This window comes from Taeniopygia guttata, chromosome 3, assembly GCF_048771995.1.
Source record: "Taeniopygia guttata chromosome 3, bTaeGut7.mat, whole genome shotgun sequence".
In the NCBI taxonomy this organism is placed as follows: Eukaryota; Metazoa; Chordata; class Aves; order Passeriformes; family Estrildidae; genus Taeniopygia; species Taeniopygia guttata.
This window is the reverse complement of record NC_133027.1, coordinates 76,021,598-76,041,749: the sequence shown is the minus strand read 5'-3', so window position 1 is coordinate 76,041,749 and position 20,152 is coordinate 76,021,598. Positions and strand designations below refer to the sequence as shown.

The window sequence follows — 20,152 nt, the reverse complement described above, 5'->3', positions numbered from 1 at the left end:
ATGACAGTTACAATAGTAACTATCCTCTCGTTTGGGCAGAATTTATAAATGCCTAATGAAATACTATGTATTGCACCATGACCAAGCATTTGATAATATCTCTTTTTTTAATAGTCCAAATTTTGATCCTTATTCAGAAATTGAAGAGCAACTCTTGTTTTCATCAACACAAAGATTCATCCCATACTGCTATGTAACCAAGTCTTCTGTGTACTTTAAATAAAAATAAGATACATTTTCTGAGCTGTGAACCCAGATGAAGTACCTATAGGGATGAAGTACTTACAGTGCAACCAACAGAAGGAAACTGCAGGTGGTTAGAAGGCAAGGCTATAGACAGATGGGATGTCTGCACATCCACACTATTTCATATACTGCCTCATTTTCTTCCCATTTGTTTTGGATTTTTTCTTTTCTTCTTGTTCGCTAGTTTTTAAGGGGAACTATTTTATTTCAGTGGAAAAAGATTACTCTGTAATTGTCGAAAACTAAAATAGGACATTAGATAAAGTCACCCTGTAGACCTTCTGGTTCAATGAAAATCACAGAATCAAAGAATATGGTAAGTTGGAAGGGACCCTCAAGGACCATCAAGTCCAACTCTGCATAGGCCCATCCCCAAGAGTCACACCATGAGCATTCTCCAAACATTTCTTGAACTCTGTCAGGTTGGTGCTGTGACCACTTTCCTGGGGAGCTGTTCCAGTGCCCAGCCACCTGGGCACTGGAACAGAATGTTTTCCTAATATCCAGCCTAAACCTCCCTGACACAAATTCAGGCCACTCCCTTATGTACTGTCACTGGTCACTGCAGAGAAAAGATCAGTGCTGGACCATCCTCTCCCCCTTCCCCTCATGAGGAAGCTGTAACTGCAGTGAGGTCTTCCCTCAGTCTTCTCTTCTCCAGGCTGAACAGACCAAGGGACCTCAGCTGCCTCTCATGAGGCTTCCCCTCAAGGCCCTTCACCATCTTTCTTACCCTCCTTTGGACACTAGCTAAGGGCTAAAACAACCATAAACTAAGGGCTGAAACAACCACTTACTAAGATAAAAAGCATTATTGACACCTGTAAAAATTCAAGGTGATTGCAGTCTTAGCTAGAGCTACAAGTACAAAGAAAGGAAAAAGCGATAACAGCAAAGAACACGCCATTTAACCAAAATTTGAAAACAAGTTTTGCACTGCTACTTTTAAAAATAACATCAAATTAAGCAGTCTGAATAACTTAATTTCAAAAGTAATATTCATTAATATATGAAATGCTTTTTTCCATACATGTTTTATGTATTAAAAAGTACCATTTTACTGAGAGAGTTCATACCTGACCCTGAGGGACTTCATCTTTCTTATCTCTGTCCATCATAGGAATAGGCTGAATACCTGTTTTCTTCATTTCATCACCCTTGAGAAAAGTAGAGAGAGAGAGATTAAGAAAACAGAAACAAGACTACTGAGACCTGAATTAATTTCCATCTTCTATTCTATGTCAATCTAAAAATCCAGAATTTAAAATAATGTGTGGTATCACTCTAAGGCAATCTCAAAAAAATGCACAAGGAGAGGCTCATTTTGTACATTCACCTAAGTGATAATGTAAACAGCAGATGCTGCAAGTCATGTATTTTCCTTATTTCCAAGTGTGTCTCCATAATAAAAAGCAACTGGAAGACTAAACCCAAAGAAATCATTCTATTCTACTCTATCTGCTCAATTAGTCTCATCTTTCAAAATATCTGTTTAAAGCACATAATACAATAACAAGTAGAACACCACTCACCCATCTAAATAAATACTGAGTAAAGCAGATACATTTACAGTGTACCCTCTTTGTCAAAAATTTTCTCATTTCAATATATATCAATATATCAACATCTACCTTTATTAACTCATGCTTAAAAAATATTAACATCTGGACAGATGTAATTATATCCATATTTCCATCTTTACTATTGTTGAGTATGGAAAATCAGTTTCATCCTTCCTTCTCCACTGAGCTCACAAGATTTGCATTCAAAAGCAAATTTATAAGCAAATAAGTTGAGCGTGTAATCAGTGACATGTGTCAATATTATACCTCCATTCTGCCACTCATAAGAACACTCACTTTCCAGTGCAGGCATTTCAGAAAGTGAGTGCTGAACTAGATTTTGAGCTTACACAGTCAGCATTTTTCAAATATTTTGTTGTAGTCTGAGATGTTTACAAGAGAACAAGAATATGTGAATACGAAATACACCCAACAAGAAGCACACATCTGGAATTTCATAATGAACATGCAACAGGCAAGGTAACAATCTCCACACAAAATGCATGCTACATCAACTCCATGGACCTGATTTCTATTTCATGCCTGTGTAAAGCAGAAATAAGCCCACTGAATACTACAAGGCTCCACAGGGCACATAACAGAAAAGAAAAACACTTGCAATAGCAATCCTGAAAATACAACCGTATCTTCTAAAGTTGCATAACTCTGCTCTATGCAATTTATTCCTTATCCCAGAGCAGTCACTTCCACTTAAAAATTAAACAATTAGGATAGAATATGACATGTGAGAGACTGCATATTTATTTGTGAACACGATTACATACTACAGCTTAATTTCTTGATTCAATTCTCAGTACACATTAATTTTAGAGTAACTTTCCATGGATTGAAGACGAAGCTCTCTCTGAGACACTGCTGTTGAGAGCTGGCTCACGAAGAAAACTCAAAAAAAAATTAATGCTTTTCATATTTACTTTAGCATTTTCTATACTCACACTATAGCTTTATAAATATGTTTCAAGGCAGCTGACCCGAAAGCTGGTTTCATATTTTGCATTTCTACAAAAAACTACAGTCAGTGACTTCTTCTACATTCTGTTGTTTGATCACTTTATGTTAGGACATACTTTCTACATTATCTTGAACAGGCAGAAAAAACACTGCCAAAAAATTAGATAACTCAGCTCTTTAAATAACTTCAGAGTAAGCAATGAACACACACATGCACCAGTGAACTCTCTTTAAAACAAGCACACCAAGATGTTGATTGAAAAATACTTATAGTTGGGTTTTTCCTTCCTGGATGCTTCTGTTTATAAGGAGAGTAAACAAAAAGAATCACACATACCTCAGCCCAAAACTCTGCATATATATCATTGGCTGTCAGTCTTGTAACAGGCCACAACTTGGTTACAGAACACAGATCACAAGCTGTCATCATCAGGCCAATCACTCTATCTCTAAAACAGAATAAAACAACATTAAATTATAAGTTTCATAAAGAATTAATGATTGCTCTGCAAAGCTATCATTTGCCCTTCCTCAGCTGGATCAGCAGCAATGTATACACACTCTGAACTTTCTCTCATCTATTGTTACTCCCTCATTTGTTTGATTCTTTGATAAGGAACGGCAAAAGCTCTGTACCTGTATCCCTTGTTGTATTCCCTACATTGTTTACAACCAGAGTTCATTGACCATCCTCTACACAATCACATACATAGACAAGGGCACAGGATGCCTGCCGGTTAAAACACTCACATGCCCCTCTATAATTCTCTGAATATACAGTACAAGTCTATAAAAACAAAGATGGTATATCTTATTGCTGCATTTCTTTTGTTCTTTAAAGAGAGAGGGGAAAAAGCTCCTAAAAAGAGGAATGACTACTTCTGAATCCATCTCAAGATGCTGTCTTTGCTTGGTTGGAATGAATTCAAACCCTGACAGTCCAAGAATCTAATTCACAGAGTAACTGAACATCAGGAACTGAACAACATCATTATTAGAATAAGGCGCTCACACACACAAACAAAATTCCTATTTAACCAATTTTTTAGCATGAATTTATGTTTTGTGAATCTAAGTTTTATAAGGAAAACTGGCAATTTAATTTAAATTCACTTGTTTTCACCAAATGGAGAAGTTGAGATGGCACTTAAGGACACCTGCATCTTTGTTAATAATGCCTATTCCATTTGAAAAAGCATAGAGCTTGCTAACCTGCATGCCAGTGTGATGGCAGTCATTAAAACTGTACCAACAGACAAATATACCAGATGAAATACACAAACACATAGTATAATCAATCAATAAATACAAAGTGCACTTCCCCTAAGTTAAGATAAAGAAGTCATCAACCATGTAAGGTCAACGCAAATATAAAGCAATGGCAATTACTGTTACATATGTGTAATTTTACACACTGTGGGTCTTAGGGATCACATATGCAAGAAAATTACCATTCAGAGGTAATTATTTTTTTTTTTTTAGTAAGATTTCTCTCTCTAGACTAATGCCATAGAGCTCTACTACTGTTTTGCTGCTTTACCTGTGTGTTTGGTTCTTAAGGTTTAATGCTCCTGTCTGATGCAGCTCTTCAAGTTGTTTTCTGTTTCCAAAATACAGGGCAAGGTCTGTGGCGATGATGGCTTTCCGGATGATCTCAAGTACTTGCTCATATTCACTGGAGCTCAGATTGGAGAAGACATTGTGCCCTTCCAGCTATGAAAAAGTAAAAAACCAATAAAAAGCACAAGCTCTAATTCAGAGACGATTTCAGTCTTTACTTCACCAGACAGGTTACGACAGTTTTACAGCCCAATGACAAGTTCTGTTGCAAATTCAAATGTTAATGGCCTGAAATTCCCATTTTTATTTTTCCTTTGTAAACACTGTCACGAAAAAAACTATGACTAAGCCACCAATTTGTTTTGGGGACTGCTCCTTCTGAAGCCTCAAGGTAATACTAGAGAAAAATTACTGAAATCTTTTTCTTTGATTTAAAATTACTATAGACACAACACTTCCAGATAGTTTTAACTTGGAAACTTGTGATTCAGTTCTGACACAGAGTCTGCACAGTCAAGTTGGTAAACTGACTACCTGATTCATATAAGCATAGTTTTGATGCTCCATAATATACAGTATGGATAAAGAAATACTGAAGTTAAAAATACAAAATAATTTTGCTTTCCTAATGTTCCAAATGAAATGTGCCTGAAATCGCTGCATTTACTGACATAATTTTCTATACAAAAAAGAAGTTAATTATTTTAATGTATGTGAACATTTAGGGGGAAAAGCTGCTTTGTTCAATCTTAAGTTGAATGATTCATAAACTGGAGGTAACAGTTTCTGCTTGGAGGCTCTGGTAACACACCACAGCCATCACTTTTCAATTTCCACAAGGTATTACTGCACATTTAACTGACAATATGCACACACTGTGATCACTTAAGACACTATATTACATTCTGAAAAATCAAGACTATCTGCTGTCTCTAAGATCTCAAAAACCACTTGTCAAAAGTCTTCCTGCTGTTGAGAGGAAGCAGACAAAAAGAAAAGAATGAGCTAGCCATGTCAAGGTGTGTACATTCAGAAGAAGAAAATATCATTAAAATATATCAAATGCAGAGGTGTTTTGACATTTAATTGGCATTTGGGCTGAAGCTCAAAAAGTTTCCCTGACTTTCATCAAGCATTTACATAATTTGCTCAAAATAAATCCTCTGCAGTACAAATAGGCTTGGTTTCTCTCACTATCCAGAACATAAACATAAGTTTCCAGGACTTTTACTTAGACAAGTAGATTTATTGTGAATAATGAATAGAAAATACAATCTGGGTATGTCTCAAGGCTCCTTTGACAGATTTCTAAGTCACAGAACATTATGTTTAAAAAAAATATCAGAACATTTTAATCCATCATCAGCACTTTGGGAGCAAAAAATTAGTACTGCTAGTCCCCACAATTTAGGGTTTTGGGGAGCCTTTACTCTCCAGTCTTGCTGTCTAATTCCTGTGACCAGGCTATTTGTTCTAATATTTAAATTATTCTAGATTCTACTCTTGGGCTTTTTAAGCCCAATTAAACTAGAAGTTGCACTCTCAGAAAGACCACTGTGACAGCTTCTGTTCAGACTACTCAAAAAGAACTGATTCTGTAAAGTGTTGACAGAAGCTGACAATTATGAGTTTGTGTCACTTAGGCTTTTGAGTAGTATATACAAAGTACAACTTTGAAGATTTTGTTCTTTGCCTGCTGAGCTAAAGCTAGTGAATTGAATCCTGTGTCCTAAGTATGGTGTACAGCTGAATTGCAGGTGGATGAGCAAAGCAGCTCTAAAGCCTCAAGCAGTTAAAAGTACTGAAGGTTACTAATGTAAAATTAAAACTTAGATAAACCCTAAAAAGCTTAGTAGGTTGGTTTGACTTTTTTTCCATCAGTCCATTAATTCAATAAGACTTTTTGATTCAAACAAAAACCAGCAAGTACAAAAGGCTGCTCTAGTCTGCCTTTGCTGCTAATTACCATCCATGGGTGCTTCAGCAGCTGGTGTCTTGAATCCACTCTACAGCCCTGGCCACTTATTCCCCTTTTCTCACTCACATTGATGGCAAATGCAGGAGGTGCCAGGGAAGCAAAAGGGTTCCCTGCCTTCATGGCAAATGGGATTTTCATTGATTACAACATTTCTGCCAGAAAAAATGCAAAATGGTTGGGACAGTGAAGTGTTAATGACTGAGGAACATGCTCACTGTGCACAAATTCACACGAAGAATGAACACTAAACATCTAATGCCATACCACCACTGAAGGATTCAATTACACCCTCCTACATGAAAGAGCATTCAGAGATAAAGCTTCCATTCTGTGATTAAAAGCATATGATACCTAAAACCATAATCACAAGATGTGATTCTGAACACAAGACAGAATATGTATTTTTCCTAAAACGTGATTACATATTTAAGAAAATAAATATCTTCCCCTGAAAAACCAGAAAGAAAGAAAGATTAACAATGAATCAGTGACACAGTAGCAAGGTTAGGCTGTAATTTGAGTGTGCATGGAAAATTAAAACTAGTGAGCACAGTTATGGACTGGCAGTATTTTCACAGGTAAGAGTTCTCACTCTTCTAATTTAGAATTATTAAACTTTCACTCATGAGAAAATATGTGTGTGTCAGTAGCACACCTGTATTTTCCCAAAAAGCATCTGCATGTTTTCTTGCAGTTTTTTCTTCATTAAACATAAAGACACATGACCTCATACTCTCTTCCACAGACTATTACCTTACTCAGATTTTTTTTTTATTATTTCAAATTGCTGAGTAACAAATAAGCACAGAATAACATAATGAAATCGGTTTACAATTTTCATGCATGAAAAATTACCATATGCCCTTTCATGCCACACATTTAACATTCACAGAATTTATTACAGCGGGTTTTCATGTTTCTCATACAAAGTTTTGCCAGTACTTGAGTTTTATTCAAAATTTCAGGATGGTCAAAGACTTTGTTGAAATGTATTATGACAAAATACATATATATATCTGAAAAAATTATTTTTCATTTTCAAAGTTCCTATTCTATATGGTCATGGGAAAAGCCTCCAGAGAACCAGAAGCAAAAAGCTTCAAAGGCAGGCCATAAGTAAAGACCTTCAAATACACAATATTTTTTATAAGTTCAAGATTTTGAGAAAGCTGTGTTTTGCACTATTGTTGAATCCTTGGGTTGCTAATTGTGAAAACTGGCTTGCTGTAATAAATCTTTCACTCTTCTAAATGAGTACTATAATAAAGAAATGAAACTAAGCATGCTTCAGAAAATCTACTTGGTAATGATGTGACTCCTCTTTCCACCACTGGACGCTAATGCACAGAACATACAATTTCAATAATCCTACCTGCAGGATGGACACAGTCTGTGAGAAGTGGTGCTGTTCCATCGTTGATGTGGAATAGAGAGCAGCTAAGGGGTGATCAAATTTCTGAAGATAGCTGTTGCTGTAACCTCTGTGATCCAGGTCATGACACAGGCATGCAACTAAAAGACCTTTTCGCTACAAAAAAATTGACACAAGCATGAAAAGCAAGATGTATTTCCTGCCCCTAGATGTCACTCTCTACCCAAAAGACTGCAGAAGCTGCAGTATGCTAACACTGCCTTCAAACTGCACATGTGGAAATATCCTTAAAAATGAGATAAACATGACAGTAAAAACATGCTGAATTAAAATTCTTGGTCCAAATGTAATTATATTATGCATTTAAAAATCGTTGTTGGACAGTAACATACTATTGGATGGACTGTGCTTCAGAAGAAATCTGCATTTTAAACAGTCTGGTTATCTGCTGAATCCTTACCTTTAATGCTTATTAAAATAATAAAAAACACAGTTATTGAGGGAGAAGAAACATACAAAATGTATGATCTGCTGGTCAAGACAGGTGCACTGAAGCTCATTACCAGATCTGCCTCTGCAACACTCTTAGAGATGTTAACCAAATCTTCTAGTGGGTTTTTTTCCTAGGAAGTCACTAACATGAGACATGGACAATGCTGGACAATGCACTTGTAAACAAATAAAGACAGTAAGTGGTTTTTTTTTAATATAATTAATCCTTAATATCCTGAAGAAATGGAGTCCCTGAAATCTCTTTTCCAAAGGTTTTCACATAGCTTATGTGTTTGGAAAAAAAACAAACCATAAATGTTTATGACTGTCACTGTTGGCATGAAGTATCATGAAAATTTCTTCAGAGACCCCATATCTTTGTCATATATTTGTTTCTGATGAGTGTTCAGTAAACAAGGATAAGGCTATAAAATGAAGGAGAAAAAGAATATTGATTACCCATCTATTAAGTGCACAACATCCAATCTGGATACTATACTAAGAGACCCATGGGTCTGTGGAAAAATAGCAATGATGCAATTAGAAATACTATCACAAATACACCATGTGCTGAAATAAGGCTGTAGCAATGCTAACTATTTCTGATTTTGAGACATTCACTTCTGTTTTGAATGATATCTTTTCAATACTTCATGTTGTGAAGTGTATTTTAAAAAAGCATATACAAACCCCAGTGTAATGCAGCAGCACGTGTCCACACAGATCCTCAACAAAGGAGGAACCCTTAAGAACATAACACACACCTCTATCACTTGATGTTATGCAGTAACAGCTTGTCCCAGTCTCCATGTCTCAGGAAGTCATTCTTGTCTCAGTCCTTCAGGATTATACAATGCCTAAAAACAGTGCTCTGGCCCTTGTACCCATTTTTCTATCTGCTTGGATCCCAAATCTTTAACTACTGCATTTTTCTCCATTTTTCTCCAGATCAGTGTCTCCTTTACAGTGTTTTATTTTCCCATCTCTAAATCTACTGAGGTTTGTGTCAGCATCCCTCACCTGAGGTCAGCCCAAACTTTCTTTCAGCAGTTTCTGATATTCTTGTTGGATTAATCTCCAGTATCAAGAAAGGAGACTGCTAAAAAGAGCTTGAACATAGACTGGGGATAAGACATTTAAACAGATGAAGGCTGGCTGGAGTTTGCAGGGGGAAAAGACTGTTTCCATCTCTCTTAAGAACTGTCTCTTTTGCTCTCCCTCTCTTGCTTACTCTCCATCTCCAAAGAGATGGGGCTTACTACTTGGTTATACTGAATGTTTTCAGAGCTTTAAAAATTCTCTGAGGCTGACAGATTTTTTTTGTTTGTTTGTTTGTTTGGTTTTTTTTGTTGAAGTAATACTGGGGTTTTTTTCAGACTTGTATAGCTTGGCCAAATTTCAGCATATGCCTGGCATATGCCACTTTTGCATTTCAGTGTCAATTTTCAAGTCTCTGCTTTACAGTAGGATAAACTAGACCTTTTCAAATTAAAGCTCACCAAGTTTCATTTTACTCTTATACACTGAACCAAATTTTGATTTCTACTAGCATGTCTCTTTTAAAGAGCCAAGCAATTGTGCCTGGAATTTCCCTGAATTAATCACCTTGAGGAAGTTAACAGACCCTGGAAAATTACAGCCCAAATGGAGAATATTTGGCAGAGTTATGCACAACTGAAAACAAGTTGTCCGATTCAGAAGTTTCATGTAACATTAATTAGAGACAGAACTCCCTGTTGTATCATAATTTAGAAGAAAAACAAGTGACAGTTTTCCATACTGTGTATTAACATCCTAAGACTTTTATTTTACTAGTTATTTATTTCCACTTAGTGAACAGTTTATAGAGTTTGGCTCTTCTCCTTTACTCACATATGTCAACCAGCTCTGCAACCCTTGTTCTCCTATTCAGGATCTCCCAGACCTCACAGGATTCAAGATCCAGGGTGTTTCCCTCCCTCACAGAGGGATAGATGCGACAGTTAGTGCAATAATTAAAGACTGGTTGTAAGGGGACAGGGAGAACCCCAAAACTTAGACATAGATTTATAGCAAATCAACTGCTGCTTTTTAAGGGGCAGTCCTGAAAAACATGACTAGGATTCCTCCCTCAAACTCTTTACTCACATCCGTTCCTCCATGCAGACCTTTACATACACACTGCCCGAGCTGACAAAAAAAACTCTAGCACAGAAAATGTAGTAGAGTCATTTTAATGATAAGAGTACTCAACAGCTGAGAGCTCTGATGAGGTGTGGTAGCTGCTACCATCATGCCACCTACCTCTAGATCAGTGAAAAGCCCCTGGTTGTTCTGAAGTATGGCATACATGCAATGGGCAACAGTAACTGCATGCTTCCAGTTGTGGTAGGGCACGCGGCGATAGTTCTTCTTTACAGACATAGTAAATCGGCACAGCTTTTCAAGTTCAAAGCTAGGAAGAAAATAATTTGGTCAGAGAATAGATATAGGAACAGGAAAAACAACCAGCAGAGGAGAAATGATGGTCTTTGATTTACCCTTCTTGCTAGGATTGACTCTTGCTGTGGGTGACTCATTGAATGACATGAAGAGTCACTCAAGTTTGGCAAGGACAGAGGAGCATGGATGCCTGACAATGCTCTTAGTTTAATCTGTTAAATTCAGGAACATAAGTCATACTACTCAGCTCAGTCAATAGAATTCCATGACCTTCCCTGCTCCCAGAAACTTGAAGTGATTTCTTTCAATTGCTTATTCAACTTGAAATATAGTACAACTACGCATCTAATGGACAATTTAAAAACATGATTTGTGATCAAAACAGAAAACTCAGGGATTTTTAAGCAAAATACCCAGAAGAAATAAACCTGATTAAATAGAGGTGCTGACATTGTGAGAAGCAGATTTTATTTTTCCAATACTTGTAAATTTTTTCTTCCAATTTAGACTCACAGAATTTCACATTTCACAGTTTCTTCACTTCTCACTAAATAATATTTTGTTAAGTCCTAAATCAATTACTTTTTCCCTCATAAAAAGGCAGTTTTCCTTTATTCAATATTTTTCCCCTCTTGCTGTGATTTGACTTTCTTTTTAAGTTCCGTGTTTTAATAATTTCTTGGATAATCAGGAAAGTGGTATGGTGAGAAAAAAACCTGCATGTGTCTAACCTATGTGTAAAAATGTAGACACATCTACTACACGGAAACAGGCAGAAATGTGTATTTCTACAGTTGTGTGCTGAGTAACATATTATTATTCTCAGCCTTAATCTGACATTAGAAAAACAGAGGCATATTGTCTTTAAAAAAACTTTAGGCTTTCTTTTTTAATTCAAGAAAGTCAGACAGTGAAAGAACTATTGTTTGAAGTAGTACATCATAACTCAGAACAGCACAATAGTCACTTTCATCTACATCCAATCTCAACTCAATGGTTATTATAGGATAGTATAATAGCCAAAAGAAAAATCATTATCTGTGATGCCTCAACATAGAATACTTCTACTTCGTCCACTGTTGTATTTTGTATACTTGACTAAAGCAGTAAAACCTTACTTCTTCTGAAGAGAAAATGTAGTATGATATATTTTTCTCTGAAATCCTCTCTGGACAGGACAATTATACATTACATTTGTAAATACTTTAAGGTACAACCTTATTTCTAATATATTAAAATAAAATTTTAGTCCTAAAATTTTTGGGTCTGTTTCAAAAGTTTGAGAAGTTTTGTTCTTTCAGACATTAAATACATGTCCTGTTCTAAGAGTCTCCTCTTGAAACATTTACCTCACTTTTGTTTCCCTAAATTTATATGTGAAAGCTGAGGCTTATTTGAAAAACATCAAGCAGATATAAATTCTTTCTCATCAAAGCTACATGTTGAAAGGAAGAAACTGGGAGTCAGAGAGAGAAGAGAACAGAACCTGACTGAAAATACAAACCCCAACCTTGCATCCACAGCCATTCAGTCTGGAATGGAGACAAGCTAACTACACTGAGCAGTAGAGAACTGTGTTCAGAAGAGTCACCCACTTTGCAACACTGAGAAAGACCCTCTGGTTTGACTGCACACTTTGGGGGCATCCATTCAGTTAGTAAAATAAAATTAAATGCCAGCAAACATTCCTGAATGTTGCCACCCTTGTAGGGACGTACTTCCCTCTCAATTGACCATCTGTAAGATTTCTGTAATTTGGAGCAGCTCCTTTGTTTTAGCAATGTGCCATACTTACCCAACTACTGATCTTAGTAATGATAAGGAACACTGAGACAAATGAGAGCAAATGAAGCATTTAATTTGAAAAGAATTCACTTCCATAATTAATGCACAGCTATGCAAATAACTGATTCATTTAGCAAGATAAGATCTGATATTGGTTTACTTTGACCATATACATTATTAATTTTGGCAACCGTATATCTGAAAAAATCAGTTTTCATGAACCTTCTCTCCTTTTTGGGAAGAGTACTTTTTTGTTGCCTTTACCATCTTCTGTCTGAAAGACAAAATCATCTCAGAATCAAACAATTTTTCTGTGTATTAGAAGGACAACTGTTAGGATGATATCATGAGTTCTTTAACCTCACTGTTCCCAGATTTTATTAACTAAGGACCAAAAAGGTGGGACAAAAATCCAGACTGTTTATTACAGTCCTGTACAAACCACACATAGTAAATAAACATCAGAGAAAATAGACCTTGAATTAGCAAGTAATTATCTCAAAAATTATAAGCAAATAAACACAGACTTAATAATTAAATAAAGAAATAATATACTTCATACCAGGCTGTCCCACAGGACTGGTGAACCATATAGACAAAAATAGCAGGCCAAACATCTTCATATGGACTGATATCAAAATGGTATCTAAGAAGAAAGTTTCAGTTTAGAAAAGACAAATACCTTTTCATTGTTACTAAAAACAAGTGAAAATGACTAGGAAATGTATATCCAGCAAGATTAACTTCTTTCTGAATACACACAGAAAGCTGAATTTACAGGTTATATTTGTCAGTAATGTCAAGTTATGTATTTCTGCTAAGGTTAATGGAACTATGCTCATAGTTTCATACAATAATTTAGTAATTTATGTGAGAAAAGACTCTTATGATCAAGTCCAACAGCTAGCTTTTGGCTTTGTTTACATAAGGGAAACACATATGTTTATCTAAGGATCCACAGATTAAGTAACAGACAAAAGAGAACTCTCGGGAACAATAAAAGATTTTCAGGCATTCCTAAAATATTCAAGACTTGTCTCAGGAATACTGAAGATGGTGTCTCTAATAATATATTTACTGGCCTTTTTTCCAATAATTTCTGTCATAAATTGCATGAGACGTGCTCTAATTTTGATAGAGGAAAAAATCAGTTTTTACTGGCTAATAGAAATCACGCCAAAAATTCAAAAATTTAACATTTAATACCATATATTTAATGTTTCATTACCTGAAGACTTGTCCCCTCCACTGATAAGACTACCGAGGCCTAATTTTAAGGGCCCAGGACAAAAGAACTGGTTTTCCTTCAATTATTAACTAACGCTTTCCCTGCACTTCCTGTGCTGCAAGTCCTATAGTTTTTCTCCATGGAACCTTAACTACTTGGCACACTGAACAGCACAGCAGCTTGTAAGAGGAATGAAGGTAGCTGAATCGCTTGGAAAATGGTGAAATGTATTCTGCTTGAACTAAAGGATGCTAATATAATTTAGAATGAAACCTGTCATCTTTGCAAGTAAAATTCATTTTTACTGAGGAGGTGGATTATATAATATCACCTAACAAAGCACAAGAAATTGTATTGCAAAGAATAAGCTTCTATTAGGGTGTAATCCTGCCAGCTGTTAACGCTCTGGCATTCAAGCAAATCATTTCAGCATGTAATGAACTTTAACTATAAGTAGTACCTGTTAAACACAGGCTTTCAGCTCCCTCCCAACTACAATGCTCAGTGCTGAACAGAAGTGAGCGAGCTCTGGGGATGAGGTTTAAAAGGAAAATTTAGATTTTGTGACTCAATAGTTGATTTTAGGCACCTGGTTACAGAGTAGAATTTATTGTCCTGGCCCAAAAAGAGTGACTTAAAAATATGATGGCTCCCATTGTTAGTGTTGAGTGGGGACTGGCTAATAAAATGCAGATAGAGGTTCAGCTTCAGCATACAGCAGCTGAAAATAACTGAATTATGTCAGAGAAAGCCTAAAAGGCTGGATGGGAAGTCCTCCTCCAAAGTTAGGCAGCAACTCTACCCACTAACACCTGGGATTTGTAACTATAAATTATAATTTTCCCCTTCTCCAATAAGCACAAGCAGATGCACAACACACACATACATCCATACTCCAAACTCATAAAAAAACTAAACACACCCTACACACACACATAATATGCATGCACCCCAAAACCAAACCTTAAAAACATGCACAACCCAGACAACCCCAGGACTGAGCTGGGATAAATATGTTTAATTCTAAAACCATATCCAAGGGGATGAGATCATTCATTTGGTCTTAAGTACTGATGTTCCAAGCTCAGCTTTCCCTCGGGCTCTGAGCTGATGGTGATTTGGGACTACAAGAATGAAAGCTCATCTCTTCAAATCCTAGGTAAAAACAAACGCTTAAAGCAATTACTGTATCTACCTACCCATACCTGTGGAAAAATTCTGAGTATGTGTAATTTTATATCTTTGATGGATAAATTTTGTTCATGGGACATTAATTATAGCTAAGTATAAGAAAGCCAGAGATAAAACCACCATGATATTGCTATAGTTCAATAATAAAAGTGCTTCCTAAAAAAATCCACTACAAGTAAGGAAAAAAAAATTAACAGGCTATATACAACTGCTGCTACATTAGAAAAATACTTACAGCTCAATTTCTTTATAAATATGTGGAGGCAGTGTACAGTGCATGAGGTTTTGCCACTCTTCTGCTGTACAAACACTATGGTAGGATAGCTTCTCCATTGTTACACGGTAAATACACTCTGAATGACGAATTCTGTGGTACATCTGAAAAAGTCATGCATGAATTTTAATAAAGGAAATTTAAGGAAATTTTAATAAAGGAAAAAAATTACTTCCTATATTCAAGCAGTGATTATTACAATACACATCTGCAGAAATGACAGTGCATTTGGCTGCAGAACTTCACATATTAGAAAAGCAACAGATTACATTGAATTCAGTACTTCTAGGAAAGCAGGCCTTCTATTGCATCACTCTTCATCTACTCACTTGAGTAAATATCTAAGGCTTAGCTGACTTTAAACTGCATGTGAGCTCTCCCAAGAAAAACAATCCAAGTTCAGGAGTCAAAAATGGAGCTAAGTCCTTTGCAAAATTCTGACAGAAAACTTATAACATGACACAATTCGTATTTTTTGCCACTGTATGAATTTTATTAATTGGTAAAAATTACTTCTACCTATGCACAGTAAAAAGTATGTGGGATGTTTATCGTACCTACATTAATATTCAGTATGAAAAATAAGTACAGTTAATTACTGAGAGGTTCAAGTGAGGACATAACAATGTACTAGTTAAAAAATCTTCTGGAGCAGTACAGCCTGAATGGTAACATTCACCATCTAAAAGCAGTGAACTCACACACAGCTGAGTGTGCATAGTCCCAAGTGTAATTTATATGCAGGCCATTCTACCTGCCTTGATCCAAGTGAAACAACTTGAGGCACCAAGTAATACAATTTGCTGCCCCAGTGTACCACTGGGATGCTATTGGTAAAACTAATTAATGTAAGTCACCAGGCTTAACTGGCATTGCATTTTATCTTACCTCCCATGGACATAACTCAGTTCTTCTGCATTGCGTATTTACTGAATTTTTATACTTAATAATAATTTTTATACTTATATAGTAATGATCATTATATTGCTTATGTTTCCTACAGGCATAGTAAATTTTGAGATAATAAAGGGTTTGAGGACAAAAATAGCTACCCACTCTTATCTAGAAGCATGGATAATTATAAGAATATGCCACAGCATATAAGTGTAAAAATTGATCTTTGAGTATTAAGAATATGGAATTGAGAGAATATCCAGAATATTTCCATTCCCCAATTAAATTTATAAAATTTAATTCAAATCTATAAAAGTAAATACGAATCATACTTTTTAGTGGAAAAAGGAAGACAGATATCATACACATTCCAGAGCTTTCTCATTTTAGCTACACAAAATTGATATATCCTGAGTATGGTTCTTTCAAATGAAATCCCTATCATCCTCTTTAAATAGAATTATTCACTAAAAGATACAGCGTTAATTCAATGAAATAGACTTACAAATCATTTTAATAAACTGTAACATCAAAATACTTAAGTATTCTCATTATAACTTACAAAACTGTAAATAAAACTTACATTAGCACAGTGTAAGGCTAAAGCACAAAAGACTGCAAACATTTTAAAGTTGTTCTCATCAGTTTTAGAGAAGGCACTTCCACTTATTTTGTTAACCATCTGCACAACCCCTATTACACTTCCTCGGCTCACAATAGGCATGCACAGGATATTTCTGGTTGTGTAGCCTGTATAGAGGTCTACTTCTCTGAAGATGCATAAAGGAGAAAGAAAAAAGAGAAAAGAGTTAATATCAATGGGTATCTATTCCTTGATTCTCAGAAATGTTGATGTACAATATACTTAATCATAGTAAAGTAGACAAATTAGTACCTGCAAGAATTTCACCCTCAAAACCCTCAAATATTTTTATCTACTGTGTTCATACTTAGAAAGAACTTTTTAATCCTTTATTCTTCATATGCAAGACAAAGAATTAATATTGCCTCGAACACAGAATTGAAGAACATTTGGGTATTCTTAGGCATGCTATTTGTTAGTGAACTATTTTTCTCCCATGAAACTAATGAGATTGCAGGGAGACTGATAATGAAAATTGGCAACAATCTAAGAACATTTTTTTTCATTATATTAATTTTTGATAAAAATACTTTTATTTGTATCTTAAAAGTATCTCTGATGGCTATAGCATTTAATAACATCTATAATTACTTCCTTGTCAGAGGACTACAGCTCCATGAATGAATCTGAATATGAAATTTAAGTAGTAATTTTATGTAAAAGGTTTGATGAGCTATCTTCCCCTCCAGTGAAGTGCATCCTACCTGTTAAAGCGTGGGTCTGCATAGGCATCAGGGATGTTAAGGACTTCTCCTGTTCTTGCCACTTGACCAGCTATTCCTTTTTCTATAGAAAATCTGGGAAAATAAAAATGTGTATTAGCCAAAATACAACAAACACATTTTTCTAGTGGTGTATCTCTTGGGCACAGTAATGGGTGTTCCCAACCAACGCCATTTTCTTGCTTTGAGGAGAAAAATCTTACAACAGCTAGTAGCACATAATAAAACAAAAAGCACATCCTAACAGATACTTTCTGAAGACATTTTATGTAGCTATATAGTTTAATACAAAACATGCCATAACATTACCATTTTAGTTACAAAAATTCAAAATCTTCAATAACCCAGCGGGTAATCCCTAACAAACATAACATTGGTACAGAACTCAGACTTGTGTTTACATTTAATAGGTATTGATTTTGTTACGACTTTTATATATTCATGCATTTTCATATTCATTGCTTCTTTAGACACATGGAAGGCAACACGGAACTTGTTTCTTTGGGTGGTGTTTGTGTGTGGATTTGGTAACTAAATTTGGAAAAAGACCAGTGGAAATTTCATAGCTGAACATTACATGGATTGTCCATGGGAATGGGAATGACTAGCCTGTTTCATGACAATGAAACAATGCCATGTTATTAACTGCATCTCTTAATCATCGCAAGGAAGTTAAACACTACAAATACATTGTTAAGTTGTATCACAACAATCCATACATCTGTCTTATGAGTAAATAATTTTCAATATTTTGACATAAAGCAGTTATGACATAAAAGGAGAAGATAATTTTTGGAGAAAAACACGTAAAAAGAATCATACGTGGAATGCTTTGAAGTCTAACTGCACCCTGGTGGTACCCTGGTGCCTCGTATTGAAGTCAGTGATGAAGCTGTCAGGATTTCACCCTGCACACCTGACTTTAAGTTATATTTTTCTGTTGCTTCTTATGATAGGTACATCACACCAACTTAAGATTCCTTCCTGATGACTCACTCAGTGTCACTTTCTTACAGATATTTAAGTTGTACTTCACTTTCAGTATACAGTACCTGTGAAATGGCTCACACCCTTGCACTTAAAATCAACATTTCAATAACATACAGAGAAGACAGAAGGATATAAGCAAGAAAAACAATTATCACGAAGGAGTATGAAAGTGCATGTTAAAGCAGGCCATCTTCTTTAATTTACACCACCTCCTTGCTTGTCAGTACGCAAATTGCACCAATTTTTATTCCTTCCATTCTCACTCACACAATGGTAAGTGGGAGTAATTTTGTCTAAAGGAGTCTTAGTTAAGACATGAATCACATCTCATACTGGCCCAGAACTTTAAAAGAATAAGGAGGAAATTAAAAAAGTTCTGATAAAAATCAATGCTGAATATTTTAGGAAAATTTTAGTACAAGATACTTAGTCATAAAATTCTTTACTTTTAAGAAGCTGAAAATCTGAAACCTGTATGCCTTTGAAAATCTTAGTCTGGATCTATTAGGGATTCATAATTTTTGAAACGTGAAAAGCACTATATTTACTTTGTTGTTTAGCCTATTTCATTAAAAAAGTGCATAAGTGTAAAAATGAGGTACCTGTGACACGAAGCAGAAATACACATAACTTTTAGTCAGAGAATCCTTTCTAGTCATTACCAGACAATATGCATTTTCAATTTCACCACTTCAAGCATTTTTTAGTATCACAAATAATTGAAAGTTTGAAAATCTAAATTCACATGAGAAAAGTAGAATTAAATTACTGAGCTTGAAATCTTGAAAGTGAATGACCAATCCATACTCAATTCTACATTTGCCTAATCCATCCACAAGAAGTACAAATTGTGATTTCCTTGCTTTGGATGTGCTAGAATCGCACAAATTTTAATTCCTCTTGGGAACCCTCTTGGGAAAAAAAAGTCCCAAACTGGCAGACTATGGATTAGGTGCACTATTACCTGCACCTTTACCTACCTCAGAACACCTCTGTTTTTTTCCCAACATGATTTCCAAAAGGACCGCCTCCGGAAGACGGCATTTCCAGGAGTGACGTTATAGCTTCAGAGACGCTGTTTCGATGGCACTGCAATGTCATTCCCAGAAGTACTACCTTCTGGAGGCGGGTCCTGGTGGGAATGATATCACAGTATGACAAGTATTGTCAAGGTACCTGCAGATAGGCACAGAAACTGGGTAATAAAATGCCTGCATATCCATAGTTATAATGAAACTAACACTCTTCTGCTAGCTATTCTTACCTTATTTCTTTGGTCTTCTTGAAGACAGGTTTCCCATCATTTTCTTCTCCGATATCAAAAAGATCTGAATACAGCTCCTTATTTTTGTGGTCAACCTGGAAGAGTGCACACCTATCTGCATTCACCAGGTTTTTTGCATATATCTACAGACAAAAAACAAAACTAGAGTTAACGGTCATGAGTTGGATTATCTCCAGTCATTTACCTGATAAAAATATACATCCCTGTACAATAAAAGTTTTGAGAAGTTATCCAGGACGGAAACCTGTGTGAAGAAGCAATCTTTTAGGATAAAATTCAGAAGTAAAATCTTGAATTCAATATTTTCTCTGCAAATTTGAGTATTTTCCTCAAGAAATGCAGGAATATCTTCAGAGACTGGAAAGTTTCCCCCAAGGTTTCCTGTTTAATTGACTTTCAAGGCTTTCCAAAATAGTACCTTTCTTCCCTCTATGTTCAGATATTATTCACCTGATTTTAAATAGATAAGTTAGAGCAAGACCTAAGAACAATTTTGTCTTTTTACCTTCATTGTCAATGCAAATGTATTGGTATTTA

General features: G+C 35.6%; 1 protein-coding gene across 5 annotated transcripts in view; it reads right to left on the bottom strand.

Annotated features, from left to right (window-relative positions):
• The window catches only part of PDE10A (phosphodiesterase 10A), a 341,642-nt gene that overhangs the window by 9,793 nt on the left and 311,697 nt on the right, over window positions 1–20,152 (bottom strand). For all 5 annotated transcript variants that reach the window (XM_072926053.1, XM_030268402.4, XM_072926052.1 and 2 more), the window contains 10 exons: window positions 19,595–19,737; window positions 17,323–17,415; window positions 16,559–16,745; window positions 15,043–15,185; window positions 12,951–13,034; window positions 10,466–10,616; window positions 7,691–7,846; window positions 4,321–4,493; window positions 3,118–3,229; window positions 1,323–1,403 (listed from right to left, as the gene is read on the bottom strand). In XM_072926053.1, the coding sequence (XP_072782154.1) occupies window positions 1,323–1,403; window positions 3,118–3,229; window positions 4,321–4,493; window positions 7,691–7,846; window positions 10,466–10,616; window positions 12,951–13,034; window positions 15,043–15,185; window positions 16,559–16,745; window positions 17,323–17,415; window positions 19,595–19,737 (1,323 nt within the window). The remainder of the gene's footprint in view (window positions 1–1,322; window positions 1,404–3,117; window positions 3,230–4,320; window positions 4,494–7,690; window positions 7,847–10,465; window positions 10,617–12,950; window positions 13,035–15,042; window positions 15,186–16,558; window positions 16,746–17,322; window positions 17,416–19,594; window positions 19,738–20,152) is intronic.